At 52.7% G+C, this 17,953-nt stretch overlaps 2 protein-coding genes across 3 annotated transcripts; one reads left to right on the top strand and one right to left on the bottom strand.

Annotated features, from left to right (window-relative positions):
* Positions 1-6,604: 6,604 nt before the first annotated feature.
* Ifitm5 (interferon induced transmembrane protein 5) lies at positions 6,605-7,925 on the top strand. Its single transcript, XM_004654159.2, has 2 exons — positions 6,605-6,862; positions 7,466-7,925. The coding sequence occupies exons 1-2, from the start codon at positions 6,668-6,670 to the stop codon at positions 7,676-7,678; spliced, it is 408 nt and encodes a 135-aa protein (XP_004654216.1). The 5' UTR covers positions 6,605-6,667; the 3' UTR covers positions 7,679-7,925.
* A 1,934-nt stretch (positions 7,926-9,859) lies between these two features.
* Positions 9,860-17,622, bottom strand: Pgghg (protein-glucosylgalactosylhydroxylysine glucosidase). Of its 2 annotated transcripts, XM_045137748.1 has the most exons (14): positions 17,494-17,622; positions 16,313-16,804; positions 15,364-15,574; positions 14,821-15,256; positions 13,443-13,562; positions 13,101-13,232; positions 12,812-12,923; positions 12,634-12,706; positions 12,421-12,557; positions 11,651-11,784; positions 11,462-11,557; positions 11,199-11,296; positions 10,921-11,132; positions 9,860-10,842 (listed from the first exon to the last, which is right to left on the bottom strand). In XM_045137748.1, the coding sequence occupies exons 2-14, from the start codon at positions 16,569-16,571 to the stop codon at positions 10,787-10,789; spliced, it is 2,076 nt and encodes a 691-aa protein (XP_044993683.1). In that variant the 5' UTR covers positions 16,572-16,804; positions 17,494-17,622; the 3' UTR covers positions 9,860-10,786. The 2 variants fall into 2 exon arrangements, with proteins under 2 accessions (XP_044993683.1, XP_004654215.2); XM_004654158.2 differs by lacking the exon at positions 17,494-17,622 and having other exon boundaries at positions 16,313-16,902.
* Positions 17,623-17,953: the final 331 nt, after the last annotated feature.

The following is a 17,953-nucleotide window of genomic DNA, read 5'->3' as shown; positions in this document are numbered from 1 at the left end:
AGCTCATTCACTACTGCCTGGCCCCTTGTCACAGGCTAATGACCTTGTGGATCGGGCCGCTAGGCTAGCCCTGATCTCCTTGGATGATCCAAAGACTTCGGCAACAGAATTCCATAGACTATATCATGTCCCTGCAAATACTTTAAGACTAAAATTTCCTATTTCCAGAAATGAAGCGCGGGATATTGTAAAATCTTGCCAATCTTGTGTCACCTTTTTGCCTTCCCCACATGTGGGCGTTAATCCCCGAGGCCTACGTCCTAGAGACCTTTGGCAAATGGATGTGACACATCTTCCAGAGTTTGGAAGATTAAAATACCTACATGTCTCAGTGGACACCTGTTCAGGCGTTATTTTCGCCTCTCCATTGGCAGGTGAAAAGGTCTCTCATGTCAAGACTCACTGTTTAGAGGCCTGGGCGGCTTGGGGAAAGCCACGCCATTTAAAAACTGATAATGGCCCAGCATACACATCTGCTGGTTTTCGAGCCTTTTGTGCACAAATGCAGGTAGCTCATGCCACTGGCCTTCCTTACAACCCACAGGGCCAAGGTATAGTAGAAAGACCAAATAAAACCCTAAAAGCCCTCTTATTTAAACAAAAAAGGGGAATAGCAGAGGATGCAACCCCTAAGGAGAGAGTTTCTTTAGCCCTCTTCACTCTTAATTTTTTGATTTTGGATCCATATTGTAAAAGTACAGCGGAAAGACACAGTCAATCTAAGATTCCCATGCCCAGTGAAATGGTGATGTGGAAGGATGTCTTAGATAATAAATGGAAAGGACCGGATCTTGTGATGTTAAGATCCAGGGGAGCTGTTTGTGTTTTTCCACAGGACCAAGATTCTCCGCATTGGGTTCCGGCTCGCTTGGTGAAAACAATTATCCGACCCCAACAGGAGGCTCCTGGAGATGGAGATGCCTACCAGGATGGAGAGAAGGATGGAGAAAAGGAGAGCCTTATTGATGATCCTCATCCTGTGCCTGGAATTTAGTGGAGAACAGCGTTGGGGCATTATGTCTGCATTTCCCAAACCCATGCCAGTATATCACTCCACTGTGGTTTTTCCCCGTTTCTTTACAACAGAGAAGGAACTGGGTCTTCCCATGGTAAAGAAAGACACCTTTTCCGTTTCTATCGGAGAACAGCGGAGTTTCCAGGCATCGGGGACATTGTGCTTTACGCTTGATCCAACTTATGAGGACTGTACGGTCTTAAAGAAACAAGCCTTTGCTTGGTTCCATGGGGACATGATTTGGGAAAGAAATGACCAACAGAGACGTAATGATTGGTATGGTCCAGAGAATAAGACTTCCCAATATAAATTTGGTAACTATACCTATACTGAATTGGCAATCTGGCTTAATGGAACATTTCTGGTTGGTGTAAACATATCAGACAAAGCATACCAACCACGACTTGCTCCTCATTGTTGGGGAAGTGATGAAGGGGAAACCTGGCCATGGTCTGACTGTCAGTCTACCGGTGTTGGCTGGACGAGTAAGGAAAAACTCTTTAATTTCTCCCCGGACATGAGGGGTCCCCATCCCTATCCGGCCTTATGGACTGGGGGATTTTTCAGACAAGATAGAAGGTATAATCCATTTTCAAAGTGGATTTTGTGTGGAACAAATGGAAGCTGTACTGATTTCACACCTTTTGTGTTATTATAGGGAGGACAAGTTGTTTGTAATAATGTGACTGCAATCTTTAGTGAAAAGGAGCAGGTGGTGGAGGAAGCTGATGAGAACTGGGGTGCTTTATACAAAACTATCAACACCACAGGGGGAATTATGAGCATTGGACATGGGTGCCAAACTAACGCAAGAAATGCTACTTTCTCCCCGGCACCAGTTTGCGTTCACCCACCGTTTATGTTTGTCCTCAGTAATTCCTCCTTTAGTAGTTGCTCCAATACCTCCTGCCTCTTGTCCCAATGCTGGGATGCTCCAAAGTTTAAGAATGCTATGGTCCTTAGGGTCCCTCGCTGGGTCCCTGTGCCTGTGGAAGCTCCCAGCACGCTGACTTTATTTAGGAATAAAACGGATTTTGGCATCACAGCAGCAGTTATAGCAGCCGTGGCTGCAATAGCTGCTGCCGCTACTGCGGCGGGTGTAGCCATAGCTTCCTCAGTACAGACGGCTGAAACTTTGAATAACTTGGCTACTTCTACCTCAGAGGCCTTAGACACTCAGACAGCTTTAAATTCTCACTTAAAGGGTGGTATCCAAATTTTAAACCAAAGAATAGATTTAGTCCAAGAACAGGTTGATGTCCTTTGGCAGCTAGCTCAGCTGGGATGTGAATGGAAGTATAATGCATTGTGTGTTACTAGTGTCCCTTATGAAAACTTCACCAGAGCTGCTAATCTGTCTCGTAGTTTGTCGCTAGCCCTCTCGCAAAATTGGTCTAAGGAATTTGATAGGGAATTGGAGGAATTAAGACAAGCTATAGTACATATTAACTCTACACGAGTGGATCTTAGCTTGGCAGAAGGCTTTACTTCTTGGATATCATCTGCATTCTCCTATTTCAAGGAATGGGTAGGAACTGGAATGTTTCTGGTGTGCTGCCTAGGAGGGTGTGTGCTGTGCCTATGGTTGGTCTGTCACCTGCGAACCCAAACTAGGAGAGATAAAATGGTCATTTCACAAGCGCTCGCTGCCTTAGAATGTGGCTCCTCTCCCCAAATCTGGCTGGCAGCCTTAAAGGGAAAATAGCTCCCCTGGCCCTTGCACCCTCGGGGTCTCAGAGTACCCATTGCACGAGGATGGGCAGGAATATGGTAGCTTTCGTTTGACCACCGCCTTTGCACTCTCAGGGGACCTGTCCCATTGCACTGAGGAAGGGGAGGTTGGACTTCTTCCCTTGATCGGTCAACACATCATGAGGTGCGGACCTGATCGGGAAGGCATGTTTTCTATTTACGCTTGGCCATTTTATTAAACAAAAAAGGGGGAGCTGCAGGGAGCGGCTACAGACGCCATTACAAGATGGTGCTGACTTCCTGCTGAGAGTTGTGACGAACAACTCCCTACTTGGTCATATCCTGGCGACAGTCTTGCTTGATGCTGCGCGTGCACATGATGTAATGCATCCTGGGCCTATCCCGTGGCCCTGGGTGGTGGGTGAGCAGGTGGCGGCCAATCCGTAGGTGTCTTGTAGTATTACACCCTATAAAAGCAGCTACACTCCTGTGCCCCGGCCCCTTCACCATCAACTTTCCTGTTAACCAAGAGGCTCTCCAATAAAGTGTGATCGAGAAGGATCTTTGTTTGCTGGTCGTTCTTCTCCTGCTGGTCAGGGAGTTCGCCGCAGATACCAAGCAATATTCACATTTCTTAACATCAGAGCATAAGGTGGTGTAACACAGGCCATAACAGTTCCCTTCGGAAGACTATTTGAATTATTGCTGGCAGATGTAACCTTGATGCCTCCCATAGCAGCAGCAATTTTCCACATGTAAGTTTGCTGATGTACATTGTCTGACCACCACAATCCTGAGGACAATCCAGTAACCCAATCATTAACCCGTTCAGTTTTACTCCCTATAGAACCAGGATCAGGAACATAGGTCCAGTAGAGGTCACTGTAAGCAAGATGTAGATGACACCATATCATCAGGATCAGCAGTGTCCTCTTGTTTGATCTCGTGGCCTGCATACCAGACCAAATGTTCTGACAACCATCTGGCTCCATTTTCTTTCTGTGAAAAAATACAAACAGGTCCTCATCCCCATATTAATACAGGGTCGGGTCCACTCCATGTATTAATCAATGGATCTTTCCACATTACTTTAGCATAATTAGTCTTGGTTTGTGCATGCCAAAAAACGGTCAGCAGCAGAAAACCCTTTTGCATCCAAAAGTAAAAAAATTAAAATAAATAAAGTATGATTTAACCATCTTGTTACTGATCCCTGTGTCATTTCCCCCTTTTTAGTTTTTTGTAACCAGGTTTTTAATGTTCCATTTGCTCGTTCAGTGATACCTTGCCCTTGGGGGTTATAAGGAATTCCAGTAACATGCTTAATATTAAAAGAAGGACAAAAGTGCTTAAATCCTGCACTTATATCCTGGACCATTATCTGTTTTCAGTTGTTTAGGTACTCCTAAAGTATTAAAAGAATGAAGACAATGAGCAATAACATGCTTAGTAGCTTCTCCCATTTGAGCAGAAGCACAAATGAAACTAGAATAAGTGTCAATAGAAACATGTACAATTTCATTTTTCCAAACTCAGGAACATGAGTTATATCCCTATGCCATAACTGGCTAGGAGTCAAACCTCGAGGATTGGCACCATGATGTGGCACAGGTAAAAATGTGAGACATTGTTGACAATTTTGCTTGTTCACGTGTAATATTATATTTAAGACGTAGAGTATTAGCAGTAAGATGATGAAGCTTATGAGCATTAATAGCTTCTTCCACAGAAAAAAAATCTAGTAGCCTTGTCTGTAATAGCATTTTCCAGAGCTAAGGGTCTGGGAGGCCAGAATGAGCAGGAAGGTGTCCTACATAGAAAAGTGCTGAGTGCTGGAGAATCAAAAGTTGAACCTGTGCAAACAAATTGTAAGCAGTAGAAGAAGGACTTACTCTTTTTTTTTTTTTCTTTTTTTTTTTTGAGGTAGGGTCTCACTCTGGTCCAGGCTGACCTGGAATTAACTCTGTAGTCTCAGGGTGGCCTCGAACTCATGGCAATCCTCCTACCTCTGCCTCCTGAGTGCTGGGATTAAAGATGTGCGCCACCACGCCCAGCTGAAGAAGGACTTATTCTACTACAGGTTTCTAAATAAGGAACTGAGTGGACAATATATTGGCTATCAGTGAATATATTAACAGATATAGTAGCAGTATGTTGCAATGAAGCTTTAAAGGCTGCCAGTTCTACAAATTGTGCATATTTATAAGGAGTATTAAAAGTATGTTTGTCCATTTAAAGAATAAGCAGGTAGGCCAGAAGAAGATCCATCTGAAAAGGCCAACATAGCATCCTTGATGGGAGAAAATTGTGTATTTCAAGGAAAAATGACGACGTTGCATGAAGAACTGAATCAATTTATGTTTAGGGTAATGATTATCAATGCTTCCTATAAAACCTGCCATGGCTAATGCCCAAGCATCTGAAAAAGCAAAAAGCCAAGAAACCTGTTTTGAATTATAAGGCTGACAGATAACCTGTAGTTCTATTCCAAAATATTTAATAGACTCAGCCCTTCCTTCCATCACTACTTTAGCAACATGGTCATAATCAGGAGTGACAGTTCTTGGAGGAGATGCAAGATGCACCCATAGTGTGTACAGGAGCTCCTTGCTGCAGCAATCCTGTTGGAGTATACGGGGTAGGAAACACAAGTAACCACAATGCTTTACTACAGTCAGTATAAGTGATAAATTGTTCTTCTATAGCCTTTGTACTGTAATAAATGCTCTAGAAGCTTCAGGTGTAAGAGAACGAAAAGAAGATGGGTTAGGGGAGAGGGAGGGGGAGGGGAGAGGAGAAGGGGACGGGGAGAGAGGGATGGAGGGGGAGAGAGAGGGAGAGAGAGAGGGGGAGGGAGGGGGGAGAGAGAGGGGGAGAAGAGAGGGAGAGAGAGGGAGGAAGAGAGAGAGAGAGAGAGGGAGGAAGAAAGAGAGGAAGAAAGAGAGGAAGAGAGGGAGAAAGAGAGAGGAAGAGAGGGAGAGGGAGAGAGGGAGAGGGAAAAAGAGGGAGAGGGAAAAAGAGGGAGAGAGGGAGGGAGAGAGAGAAATAGAGAGGGAGAGAGAGAGAGTGAGTAGCCGGGCATAGTCACACACACCTTTAATCCCAGCACTCAAGAGGCAGAGGTAGGAGGATCGCTGAGAGTTCGAGCCCACCCTGAGACTACAGAGTGAATTTCAGGTCAGCCTGAGCCAGAGTGAGACCCCACTTTGAAAAACCAAAAAAAAAGAGAGAGAGAGAGGGAGGGAGAGAGGGAGAGAAAGAGAGAGAGAGAGAGAGAGAGAGGGAGAAAGGGAGACAGAGGGAGAAAAGGAGAGAGAGAGAAAGAATGCCTGGCATGCCAGGGCATCTAGCCACCGCAGACAAACTCTAGATGCACGTGCCACTTTCTACATCCAGCTTTATGTAGCAACTGGAGAATCAAACCCAGAGCCTTAGAATTTGCAGGCAAGTGCCTTAACCACTGAGCCATCTTTCCAGCCCCTTTGTCCTTCTTTTGTGTACATCAGCGTTGAGCTGATCCTGGTTCTGAATTCTGAGAGAGACCTTGGGGACAGCAACTTTAATCCTAAAGCCATGACTTCAGCCTTCCCAGAAGCTGAGCCAGCGTCATGCCCACCCAGAGCTCCAGGGTCCATCAGGAGAGACAGTGGGTCGCCAGCCAGGAGTCCCCATTAGCTTTCCACGAGGGTCTCCCTGAGGCCTGGGCTATAGAAGGGCTCTTGGTGGGTGGTCTTCAGCCACTGCACATGTGGCATAGCAGCCTTTGATGGGGTATACTGGGAGAGGTAGGGGGCACTGGGGTGCAAGGGCGGATCACTGCTGCTTGGCAGGCAGAGGCTGCAATTTGTGTTATATATAGCGGGTAAAGCTGGCTGGCCAGGGAGGGTGGTGTGAGACTATAAGCAGGCCAGGAGCTCTGAGAGTAGGAATCTGAGCGAGGAAGACACGGCGCTGGAACCCATGGACACTTCATACCCCCGCGAGGATCCCCGGGCCCCAGCTTCCCGCAAGGCTGATGATGATGCTGCCCACACAGCCCTCCCTCTGGGAGCGCCGCGCCCCGTGCCACGTGACCACCTGCTCTGGTCAGTCTTCAGCACGCTCTACCTGAACCTGTGCTGCCTCGGTTTCCTGGCACTGGTGCACTCTGTCAAGGTTGGCTGCGGGGCTTCAAGGAAAGGCTTGGAGGGAGGGGGACTGAGGGGCAGAGGGCACACGGGAGGGAGATCCACAGGGAAAACTTGTGAAGGGGACTCGTTAATGTTCTCACAATTCCTCACCAAGGTGGGGGGAGTCTGAGGACTTCTCCATTTAGGGGAGTGTATGCTCTTCACAGGGGCTTCCAGAAAGGCAGAGCCCACAGGGGTCGCTCATAGAGGGATTCCCATGTGCTCCTATGGCTGTCAGCCCTTGGCTGTAGCTCCTGAGTGGAGCTGGGTGTTCGGCTCCAACAGAAGACTCCTCTTCCGCAGAGGGCTCTTACAGACTGGTGCTGACCCGTAAGGGCCACTGGATCCATAACCGGGGCATGAAGGGTCCATTTAAGCTGGAGCCATCATAACCCAAGGCCCTGCTGAGGCCAAACCATGTCATGTCAGAAGAGGTGAGGGAAGTTGGCCCAGACCAAAGGAATGTCCCCTCAGGTCACACCCCTCCTTCTAGATTTGAGGCCTGGGCCCTCCAATCGTTCTGGGTGGGCTCTGTCCCCCAAGCCCCAGATACCAGGTGCAGGTAACTGGCCCTGTTGTTGCTCTGCAGGCCAGAGACCAGAAGGTAGCTGGGGACCTGGAGGCTGCACGGCGGTTTGGCTCCAAAGCCAAGTGCTACAACATTTTGGCTGCCATGTGGACAGTGGTGCCCCCACTGCTGCTCTTGGGGCTGGTGGTGACCGGTGCCTTACACCTATCCCGGCTGGCCAAGGACTCGGCAGCATTCTTCAGCACTAAGTTTGAAGATGGGGACTATGACTGATGCACTCGATCCTGACCGTCCTGAACCGGGGACACCGATTCCAGGTGCTCAATACCGGCTCTCTGGAGTTGTGTCCTACTAATTTCTGCCCTATCCCGACCCAAGAAGCCACCCTCTTGTCCAACCTGAGCACTCAATTCATACCCCAGGGACCTCCCTCAAACCTTGTGGGTCCTCAGCACCTGGCCCTGCCCCCTTCTCCTTACTCACCAGAGTCTTGGCTCACAATTAAAAGTACCAGGTTCCAGAAGTGCCTCCGAGCCTCCTTTCTAGCTGCAGTGGGGTTAGGGAGCCCTAATAGCAGATCCCTGGGATGACCCTCAGTCACCCTGTTCCGTCTTCTTGGAGGTCCCAGTCCCCTTTTGGTTAGTTATGGGATGAAGGCCTGTGGCTTCTAGGGTGGAGAAGCCTAAGTATTTTAGGATGAAGTTCGGGGAATGCAGGCCTTTGATCCATGCTGCTCTGTGGTTTGGTGGCCTGTGTTCCAGAACATGTGAGCATGTCGTCCTTCCTCCTGGGTCAGGGAAGGCTACATGGAAGGCAGGCAGGGGCCATCTCCTGCATGGTACCAGATACTGGACTCACATACACCGGGCAACACCACCATCTACACATAAAGGCCTCATACCCTTCCTTCTCTCTCTCTCTCTCTCTCTCTCTCTCTCTCTCACACACACACACACACACACACTCGCCTGTTCAGAGGCAGACAAGGCAGGGAGTACAAATAACTGAGCTATTGGTGGCACTAAGTGTATATTCTCACATCTTTTTCCTTGTCTTCACATGTCTCCCCCCAGAACCAGCAGGCCCTCAAATTAGGAGGGATGTGCAACACACACACACACACACACATATACACGTCCCTGGCTTCTCACTGTGACCAGGCCAATGATAGGGTGGGCTAATTACAGAGGTCTTAACCAAGAGAAGGCTCAAGGGTATGAGCACCCCACTCAGGTCTTTTTCCTTTCAAGGGAGCCCCTTCGCCTGCCAACAATTCCTGGGCTAGAGGTTTGGGTCTCGGCCTAGTTGCTGTAATTGGAGACTTTGTACAGCCCCCTAACCTGTGACATGCCTGAAGTCAACAACTAGGCCATCAGAGCCACAGGTTGCTGACGGTATGCCAAGCCAGACCCCGGAGGCAGTGCAGGGTAGGCTGGAGGGTGTTGGGGGGAGGGGCACCAGCCTGTGGTAAGCGCTGTAGACCCAAGGACAGACAGCATGTGGCTCTTTGGAACAGGATGAAAACAGTGTGCTATTGCTGAGCCCCGAGTTTAGTCTAAGAAGAGGCCAGCCCTGCTGGCTGCACAGGCTGGGAGCAGGGAACGTGTATGTTCTTGTGTACAAACGAGATCTTTACCAGCCCTGATGCATAATGAGGGGCAGGACTGTCTAGCCTGTGGTCAGGTGCTAAGGACCGAGTGTGTGGTCAAGCTGGCGGGGACATCCCCAGCAGCCTTCCCTATCCCAGGCTGCTGGATCTGCCCGGCTTACCAGCTGTCAGTCACCAGGACCCCCAGGAGCTTATCTTACTACATGCATAGAGGTGAGCGGCACTCAAGTGACATGCACACTCAAGCACAGGGCGACATCCATTCTGTGGGTGCACTGCCACACACCACCCTGTTCTGATGCTATGCCCAATCCTGGCTTCAGGGCTACAGATGAGCTTTCACTTGTGCTGGGGTAGCCTGTGGCCCAAGGCAAGGAGAATAGTATCCATCCTCTCTCCCGCAATATCTGCCTTGTTCCCGACTACCCAGTGTCAGCGGGACTTTGCTGTTGAAGCAGGGCTGCAGACACCTAGGCAGCCCACGTGGACCATGTGCCTTGGCAGCCTGGTCCACATGCTGGTCTTTATTTAGTCACAGCTTTCGCCACTGTGGCCACGGGGCTGCCAAGCACGCTGCTTGCCCACTGTGGCTGTGGGGATGCTGTCCATGGGCCCTGTTCTCTGCACATAGTCCCTCCCGAGTCGGCCATGAGAAAGCATTCCTCCCCTCAACTCCAGAGCTGCCTGCTGATGTGTGAAGCTGTCTATCAGGTATGCCCACTCCATGTGGGCCAACTCTTCCGAGAATGGGGGGAGACACGAAGGCCCACCTTACTCCGAGTTTTGAAGCCCGTGGTACCTCTCGGCCCTGGGTGCAAAGGGAAATGGGTCCATCACACTCGGGCTGCAGGAGCTTTTCCCAGCACCAACTTTAATGTATCACTGTGGCTCGGTGCAGGGATACGCGCCTTGCCAGGATCTCAGCATCAGAGATGCCATGGCATCTTGTTTTAAGGGTAGTCTGACGAACCATGCCAGCTGCTGAGCACCCAGGAGGAGAGGCTGGGCAGAGCTTCTGGCTGTGGTCAGCTTCCCAGCACAGATGGGACCATCACTTTGAATTGCTCGTCTTCTAGTGGCCAGCCAGGAGCTGCGGGGTCTTACTCTGGCGTCCACCTGCCCTGGCTCTGGAGATAGCCCTGCCCTCCTCAAAATCCATGTGGTTGAGGGAAGCTCACACCCCACCCCACTGGGCCAGGAGCCTTCTGACCTCAGAGTCAAGAGGAATCAAAGAACAAGGAGACTAAGGTCCCACAAATCTGTGAGCACCTGGCCAGCCTTGCCTGGTCCCAACCGCAGGCCACCGGAAGCTCCCTTTTAGGGAAGCTGTCCTGCTGAGAAAATCTACACTGAGCCTGATTCCATGCCTCACCTCCATGGCCACCTACTAGGCAAAGCTGCAGGCCATTCCCCAACCATCCCTGTGTCCAGACCAGTCCAGGGACCAGAGGACAAGATGAGAGCATGGAGGTTGAGGCCCTAGTCCTGGGAAGGCAGCAAGAAGCAGAGCTGAGGGATGGGGTGCTGCGGTCAAATTAAGGTAAGAGAATGTTTGAGGCTAGAGGTAAACAACCTTGGACTGAGGAGAGTGGGGGTGGGGGAGGGGAAAGGCGCAGAGGGAGGGCGCAGTAGTCCTGATAGTTCAGGACAGGGATCAAGAGTTAGAGGCTGGAGGTGGGGTTCAAGGGCCCAAAGGTGTCCCAGATGCACTGGAGCAAAGATTGAATTGTCTTCAAAACTTCTCCCAGGAAACAGCCAGTGCTTCTGGATAGCTATGGGGATGACCTTTGTATCCGGCCAGCTGAGTGGAGGAAGGAGACCTTGTGTCCTGTAGGGAGAGAGGATCAGTTTGGGGGAGGTCACACACCATGGCACCCTGGTTACATGAGGCCGGGCCCTTCCCTACCTGGTCGTAAGGGAAGCCGAGCCTGCGACGGCCACAGTTCAGCCTCCAGTAGGGGGGCCCAGGGCTCTGTCTGAGCTGTAACCTCAACTGTCACGGAGTCCTCATTAAAGGCAAAGTTGAGCTTGTTCCCCTGATAGAAGATGCCAGATACGCACACTCGAGAGACCCCCGCCGGGCACAGGGGATCAAAGGTCACACCTGCCTCGGTGACCCTGTGGGAAGAACTGTGTGAAGAGGGTAGGGACAAGGGACAGTCCTCCTGTGATCACCACACTCACCTGAACCCTGTGCACCCAAAGAGTGTTGCCTGCAGGAAGCCCCCCATGCCTGTTAGGAAGTTCACTGCGCCAGACCCATCCGCATTCTCAGTCCACACCTGTGGGGGGTTGGGGGGGAAGGTGACAGAGGTGGCTATCCCAAGACCAGCCAAGAATCACCAGGGCCCTGACTCTACCAAGACCCTACAAAGTCTGGGGGCTCCACTCTCACCACAGGGGCAGAAAGGAGAAATCAGTGGGTGATGGTTGGGAGCTCAGCTGACCTTGAAGGGCTCAGTGACATTGGTGAGACTCCTGTCCAGGAGCCCCTGAGCCCTGGCCGGATCCTTCAGCTCCATCCAGCCCACAGCGAACATGCTCTGAGGTCAGAATTCAGAGGTCACTCAGGTGAGACCCGCTATGTGGGAAAGAAGGGAAGGCGGTGGGGCAGGACCACTCACTAGGCTCCTCACCCATGTCATGGCAGGGCCCTGGGGGGATGTCACAGCCTCATAAATCTCCAGGTTTTTCCTCCGGATGTCAGGACTCAGGGAGAAGGGAACCGGGTATCCCAGGAGCACAACATCAGCCTGCTTCACCTCCTCTCCTGGGGTGGGGGTGGGGCAGACACTACTGATGGGAGTCGTGGCAGGATGTATGTGGGGGTGTTGGGCAAGAAGATGAGGGTATTCTCTCTCTCTCCCTCACACGCTAAAGGGGTGGGGGGCTGGAGAGATGGCTTAGTGGCTAAGGGGCTTCCCTGAGAAGCTTAAGGTCCCATGTTCCACTCTCCATATCCATCGCAAACATAAAGGTGAGGCAAGCGCAAGGTCGCACATGCCCACTAGGTGGTGCAAGCGTCTGGAGTACAACAGCAGTGGCTGAGGCCGCCAATTCTCTTTCTAATATATGTGTGTGTGTGTGTGTGTGTGTTTGGTTTTTCGAGGTAGGGTCTCACTCTAGCCCAGACTGACTTGGAACTCACTATGAAGTCTCAGGGTGGCCTCGAACTCATGGTGATCCTCCTACCTCTGCTTCCCAAGTGCTGGGATTAAAGGCGTGCGCCACCACGCCCGGCTAAAAATATATATGTATATATTTTAATTAAGAAAAAAAAGAAAAAGAAGATGAGGGTGTGCCAGGATGGATGTGGGTCTTGGTTGAGGAGAAGATTGTGGTGTGCCAGGAGGAATGTGGGTCTTGGCTAGACCAACAGGCTCTTGAAGGACTCAGCACCACTCACCAGGCTCATACCCATCATACTCAGGGTGGAAGTTCCACTCAGGGTCAAAGGGCACCTTGATCTTCTCAGCCACATCTAGCCATTGGTTGGGGACAGGCAGTCCCAGGTCTTGGGCCAGGCCAGCAGCGAAACGCAGGCTGCAGAGGAGGCAGATTATAGCGGCAGGGCTTCTGTCTGGGGCTGGGGTCAGGGAGGGAGTGTCTCCTGGCTGACCTGTTCTGGACCAGAACGTTGGTGTACACAGAGTTGTTGACTCCTGAGTGGTACTCGTCGGGGGGCATGACTCCTGGGCACACAGGGCAACCATGGCAATTAATGCAAGGGCTCAGGACATGCCCTGCATGTGAACAGTGAGTGTAGGGGCTGGCCTCAACACCGCCCACACCCTCACCTCTCAAGTGGTACTTCTTCTCACTAGGGCTCCACTCTACACGGCTGCACCAGAACTCAGCCACAGCACTGACCACATCCCAGCCACCGGCCTCTCGGAAGAGCTGCACATCCTGGGGAGCGAACGGTAGTCAGGGAGCTGGGAGGCCTTTTAATGCCCCAAAAGGAAGGACAGGCTTCCACAGTCTTCTTCAAACGGCTTCCCAGGTCTGGCCCCGTAAAGGTCACATGGGGCGGGGTGTGATTACACCTGGCAGGAGAACACGCCTTGGGATGCAGAAGAACCTCACCTGGGTGACGTGGTAGTACAGCTGAAAGGCCAATAGTACTGCCCCGTTGACATGGATCTCCTGGGTCCCATAAATGTCTTCAGGGCAGACCTCCAGGCCAGTGTTTGCACTCTCCCAGGCAAACTTGGCTCCCTGCATAGGATGAAGATGGGTCAGGCATGACTTGATCTGCAGAGGGGTCCATCAGCCTTTCAGGGGTGGAGGGGCAATCCTTTGTGGAGGGGAGAAAAGAGGTACAGGTGCTCTGGGGACCACTGAACATCCCAACTACAAGCCTAGTGGTCTTTGCCTGATGCTGGCACTGATGCAAGGCCCTGGGGAGTGTGGTCCATGCCCCCTCACCTGGTAGCCCAGGTTCCTGGCATTCATCAGGGCTCCATCCAGTGTTCGGATTCGGTACTCCAGGATGGCTCTGGCAGCCTCCGGGTGAAACATCAAGATATTGGGGAACATCCACAGGTCCTGACAGGATGTGCCATGATGGAGCCAGATGGGTACTCATACCTTCTCCCTCCCTTCCTGCCCACACCGCACACTGTCAAGGGCTTCCATCCAACACATAGCAAGTAGGGGCTCCCTCTTTGCCCTCTGGAAGGCTCTGGATCCCTCCTCTGGTGCCCAGCCAGGTCCACTTGGGACCTCCTTGTACCCACCCGCCATCTCCAGCCCAGACAGCCCTGGAGTTCTGAGCCTCAGCCCAGCTGGCAATGCGAGGTTCCCAGGGGCTCTGACCAGCATCTGAGCCTACTAGCTAGCTCTCTGGCTGCCTGACCTCAGCCTTCCTGGTTCTCATCTGTGGAGTGGGTCACAGTGAACACTTCAGGGTGTGTCCGGTGACTAGGAGGGACCCTAAGACTTCATCTTTGATACTTCCTTGGCCACTAAACCCCATGTTCTCGGCTTCTCCCAGCCCTCACCTCTTTCTTTTCTAGACCCAGCTCCACCTGGCAGCTACAGGTCTTTCCAGATTGAACCTCTGCCTGTGTCAGTCCCCTGAAAATGTCCATGGCTTCTTGGCCTTTGCATAAACCCTAGGTCTGTACCTTGTGCTCTGAGGCCCTGACTTGCCACTCTTCCCACCCCTTTGAGGTCCCTCCCCTGCCTTCACACGCTGGGCGCCCTCAGCTTGGGGGAGGGCGGGTTGACTCCAGGGGGTCTTGCTTGCATGACTTTCTTCTACCAAACTACATAGCTGTGACTGGGAAGATTGCTCGGTGATTAAAGGCACTTTCCTACAAAGCTTGCCTGCGGGATGGGGGAGGAGGGAGTTAATTCCCCAGTACTGATGTAAAGCAAGAGGCACAAAGTGACACATATGTCTGGATTTCTTATCTGACAGCCAGAGGCCCTGGCATGTCAATTCATTCTCTCTCAAATAAATTAATTTAAAAAAAAAATCTCCTAAACAGGGTGTGGCGGTGCATGCCTTTAATACCAGCATTCAGGAGGCAGAGGTAGGAGGATTGCCGTGAGTTCAAGGCCACCCTGAGACTACATAGTGAATTCCAGATCAGCCTAAGCTAGAGTAAGACCCTACCTCAACAAACCAAAAAAAAAAAAAAAAATCTACACATCCTTCTACAAAGACTTATCTCCTCCAGGAAGCCTCCCATCTGTCACTCCTATGCCCCCAGCCATGATCCTGGGTTGGGCAAAGGCAGTGCCCCTGATGTCTATGCATAGGCTGCTCTGTGGCTACTTCTGGGTGGACAGTATGTACCTGATCCCAAAAGATGTGGCCCCAGTAGCACTCCTTCTGACTCCCATTGGAGAGGCCTCCAGGGCTGAGTCCATGGCAGACATATCCTGGGACGCCAGGCTGGGGCAGCTCACTAAGCAGGTAGAAGAGAGAGCCACGAAGGGCCTGGCGCAGAGCCAGGGGCCCTGCCACGTCCAGACCACAGCCTGCCCAGAGCTGGGCCCAAGCCTCTGTGTGGGCCGTGTACAGAGCACCCCTAGTCTGCAGTTGTAGGGCCTCGGCAAAGCAGGCCTGGGCCTCAGCCTGGCTGTCGCCCACCACAGTCAGGAAGTCCCAGGTCCTGTCCTCTTCGCCTTCCTCCAGAGTTAAGGCTGGGGGCACTGGGGTCCACAGCATGTGTACCTCCTGCCGTGGCCCTCCTGGCTGCTCAGGGGTGAGCGTGTGGCCATACAGGTACCTGCAAGAGCACAGCTGGAACTCAGGGACCGGTTTCTCTCTCTCTCTCTCTCTCTCTCTCTCTCACTCTCTCTGGCCTGCCCAGCTGGGATCCAGTCCCCTCCTCACCGGAGTCCCTGGAAGTCAGGACCCACATTCAGTTCCACGTCTGGGCTTTCTGGGGAGAAGGACGACCGCAACAGCACTGTGATGGGTGAGCTTCCCGTAGCCAAGCGTGCAATGGATACGCGGAAGGCCAGGACATGGGGCAGCACTCGGTGGGCATAGATGAGCTGGGAGGCCCGGAAGCTGGGGCCCTCCAGGGTGTGCAGAAAGGACCCTAGAAAGGGTTGGGGAGCCTCAGTCATCCTGGGGAGACCAGCCTCCAGGAAGGCTACGAAGCTATGATTTCTCAACACAGAGCAGAGCTGTGGTCTTCCTGGGCTGGGAGTGGGTCCCTCAGGTCTTGGACTGCCTTTCCTCAAAGTGAGGGGGCCCCCTCCTCTCAGCCTCACTGCTCTAATAAGTAGCGGCCCACCCAGATGGACGGTGAGTGAGGAGACCCAGAGAGGCCACATCTTAGCAGGTGACGGCCTCATCTGTATGTTATTTTCCTTTCCCTGCCCCTCTTTTAAAATTTATTTTTATTTATTTGGGACAGAGAGAGGAGAGCGAGAGAATGGGTGTACCGGGGCCTCTAGCCACTGCAAATTAACTCCAGACAAGTGCGCCACCATGTGCATCTGGCTTACATGGGACCTGGAGAATCAAACATGGGTCCTTAGGCTCCGCAAGCAAGCGCCTTAACCGTTAAGCCATCTCTCCATCCCCTCCCACACACTCCCTTTTGGTAACAGAAGACTATTTATTTATTCAGGAGACAAAGTCTTCCCGTGTAGCCCAGACTGTCTTCTAAATCTCCTCTTCCTCAACCACCCAGCGTTGAGATTACAGGCCTGAAAGACCACACACTTTCATAATCTCCTCTCTCTGTGAGACTGCAGTGGACAGAAGGGAAGTCTCTTTCACTGGGCGGAGTAATTTAGGAAGGAAAGAGGGCAAGATTGGTGGCAGTTACCTGTGTTGGTGTCCAGGGTATAGGTCTTGGTCAGCTGCTGTCCTGCCCCTTCAGGGGTCTCCAGCTGGACATTGAGCGGGCTGGGCAAGATAGCCCGGTGAGTGTCCCCCTTCGCCCCATTGTACACGCCATTCACGTGCAGCGTGGCACGATACACGCGTGTGCCCAGGTACGAGTTAGTCACAGTGGCCCACAGCCGGGGGTCACTGGGCAGATGGTGGGCAGTGAATATGGTCGCATCCTCCCCACAGTGCTCCATGGAAAACTGGCTCCGTCCCGGGGGTGCTGAAGAAGGCGCGTTGACGATGACTGGCTGGGTTGCCCTCTGCAGAGCGGCACTAACCCCCGCAATCCGAACTTGGATGACCCTAGCCCCCCAGACGGGGAGGGGCGAGCTCCAGAACAGCTCGGTAGCCGGGACTTTGCAAGCTTCCCCCCAGGGGCCGCTGCAGGCGCGCAGGCACAACTCCGGAGTTGTCGCGAGGAACTCAGCTGAGATTGCAAAGTTGTGCCCGTAAACTCCCGCGCGAAAACGCCCATCGGAACCCGCGGCCGGTCGCCCTCGCCTGGGGTCCAAGCGTGTAGCCCGGACCCGCGGGGTCGCCCCCACCTTCCCGCAGAGCCGAGGGGGCCACGAGGGGGTTCCGCGCCGGCGCTTCCTCCTCGGGGAGAGGGGCGGGGGGAGGGTGGGAACAGCCGGGAGTGGAGAGGCCGGGTGGAGAGTCTACACTGGGGGATGCGGCGGGGATGGGAGCTGCCCCGCCTCTCACCGCAGCCCTGCTCGGTGGCGGGATCCGGCGCCGGTCCCTGGGCTCCGCACGGTGCTCGCTGCACCCCTCTTGTCCCCCCCACCCCACCCCGAGCTCCGCCAGGACGGCAGGAGGGCGGGGTCTGTGGCTAGGCTGAACCCCGGGGGAGTGTGTGTGTGTGTGTGTGTGTGTGTGTGTGTGTGTGTGCGTGTGCATGCATGTGTGTGTACACACCGCGGGCCTCTCTCTGAGCCCCACCAGGATGAGGACCAGTGGAGCTTTGGCTCAAAGGTGCCTGCTATGACGGTGACCCTCCTCACTGGAGGAGATTTGGAGAAAAAAGAAAAGGAAGTGCGGAGAGCTCCTGCCGTGTGGAGGGCAGAAGTGGGTGGAGAGGGGTGAAAGGGAGTTCGCCCTTCCTCCGAGACTTACCAGAACCCGGAGGGTCAGGAGTGATGATGGTCAGACAGCCAAGAGAGACGCTTGTCCCCTGGCATGCATCTGTTTACAACCTTATCGTGGTGGAATTCACCTTCTGACTCAGGTGAACCAGAGAGAAAGCTAATTGGTTTGGGCTAGGGGCTGGCTTAGGAAGAGGCCAGCCATGAGGCCACATTCTGGGGGCTGAACTTAACCAACCACAATGTCAGGATTAGATTTTAATTCTAGGAAAGGAGACCCTCCCCTCCGAAAGAGGCCCTGGTTGTTTGTGGAGAAACATCTAGAGAACACCTTTAGGCAAGAGCACCTTTAGACAAGAGACAAGGAGACGCCAGCTTCTCTGATCTCTAGCAAAGCGGAGACCGTCTTTATTTTGGGGGCCCAGTCACCCTAAACTACCTAACAAAGCTACCTGACTCCCTCTCACTTCTGTCCAGGGACCCCTCTTCGA

Source organism: Jaculus jaculus, chromosome 1 (assembly GCF_020740685.1).
Source record: "Jaculus jaculus isolate mJacJac1 chromosome 1, mJacJac1.mat.Y.cur, whole genome shotgun sequence".
Classification (NCBI taxonomy): domain Eukaryota; kingdom Metazoa; phylum Chordata; class Mammalia; order Rodentia; family Dipodidae; genus Jaculus; species Jaculus jaculus.
Note: the sequence above shows the minus strand (reverse complement) of the source record. Positions and strands in the feature narration are given on the sequence as shown.

Excerpts from the sequence above, each read along its gene's own strand:
- Pgghg (XM_045137748.1), bottom strand. The coding sequence starts at position 16,571 with ATGGAGCACTGTGGGGAGGATGCGACCATATTCACTGCCCACCATCTG. Across the intron at positions 11,785-12,420 it reads GTATGATGGGTATGAGCCTG|GAGAGGAGGTGAAGCAGGCT; the intron begins GTGAGTGGTGCT and ends CCCCCACCCCAG. Across the intron at positions 11,558-11,650 it reads AGGGCCCTGCCATGACATGG|AGCATGTTCGCTGTGGGCTG; the intron begins GTGAGGAGCCTA and ends TTCTGACCTCAG.
- Ifitm5 (XM_004654159.2), top strand. The coding sequence starts at position 6,668 with ATGGACACTTCATACCCCCGCGAGGATCCCCGGGCCCCAGCTTCCCGC. Across the intron at positions 6,863-7,465 it reads CACTGGTGCACTCTGTCAAG|GCCAGAGACCAGAAGGTAGC; the intron begins GTTGGCTGCGGG and ends GTTGCTCTGCAG.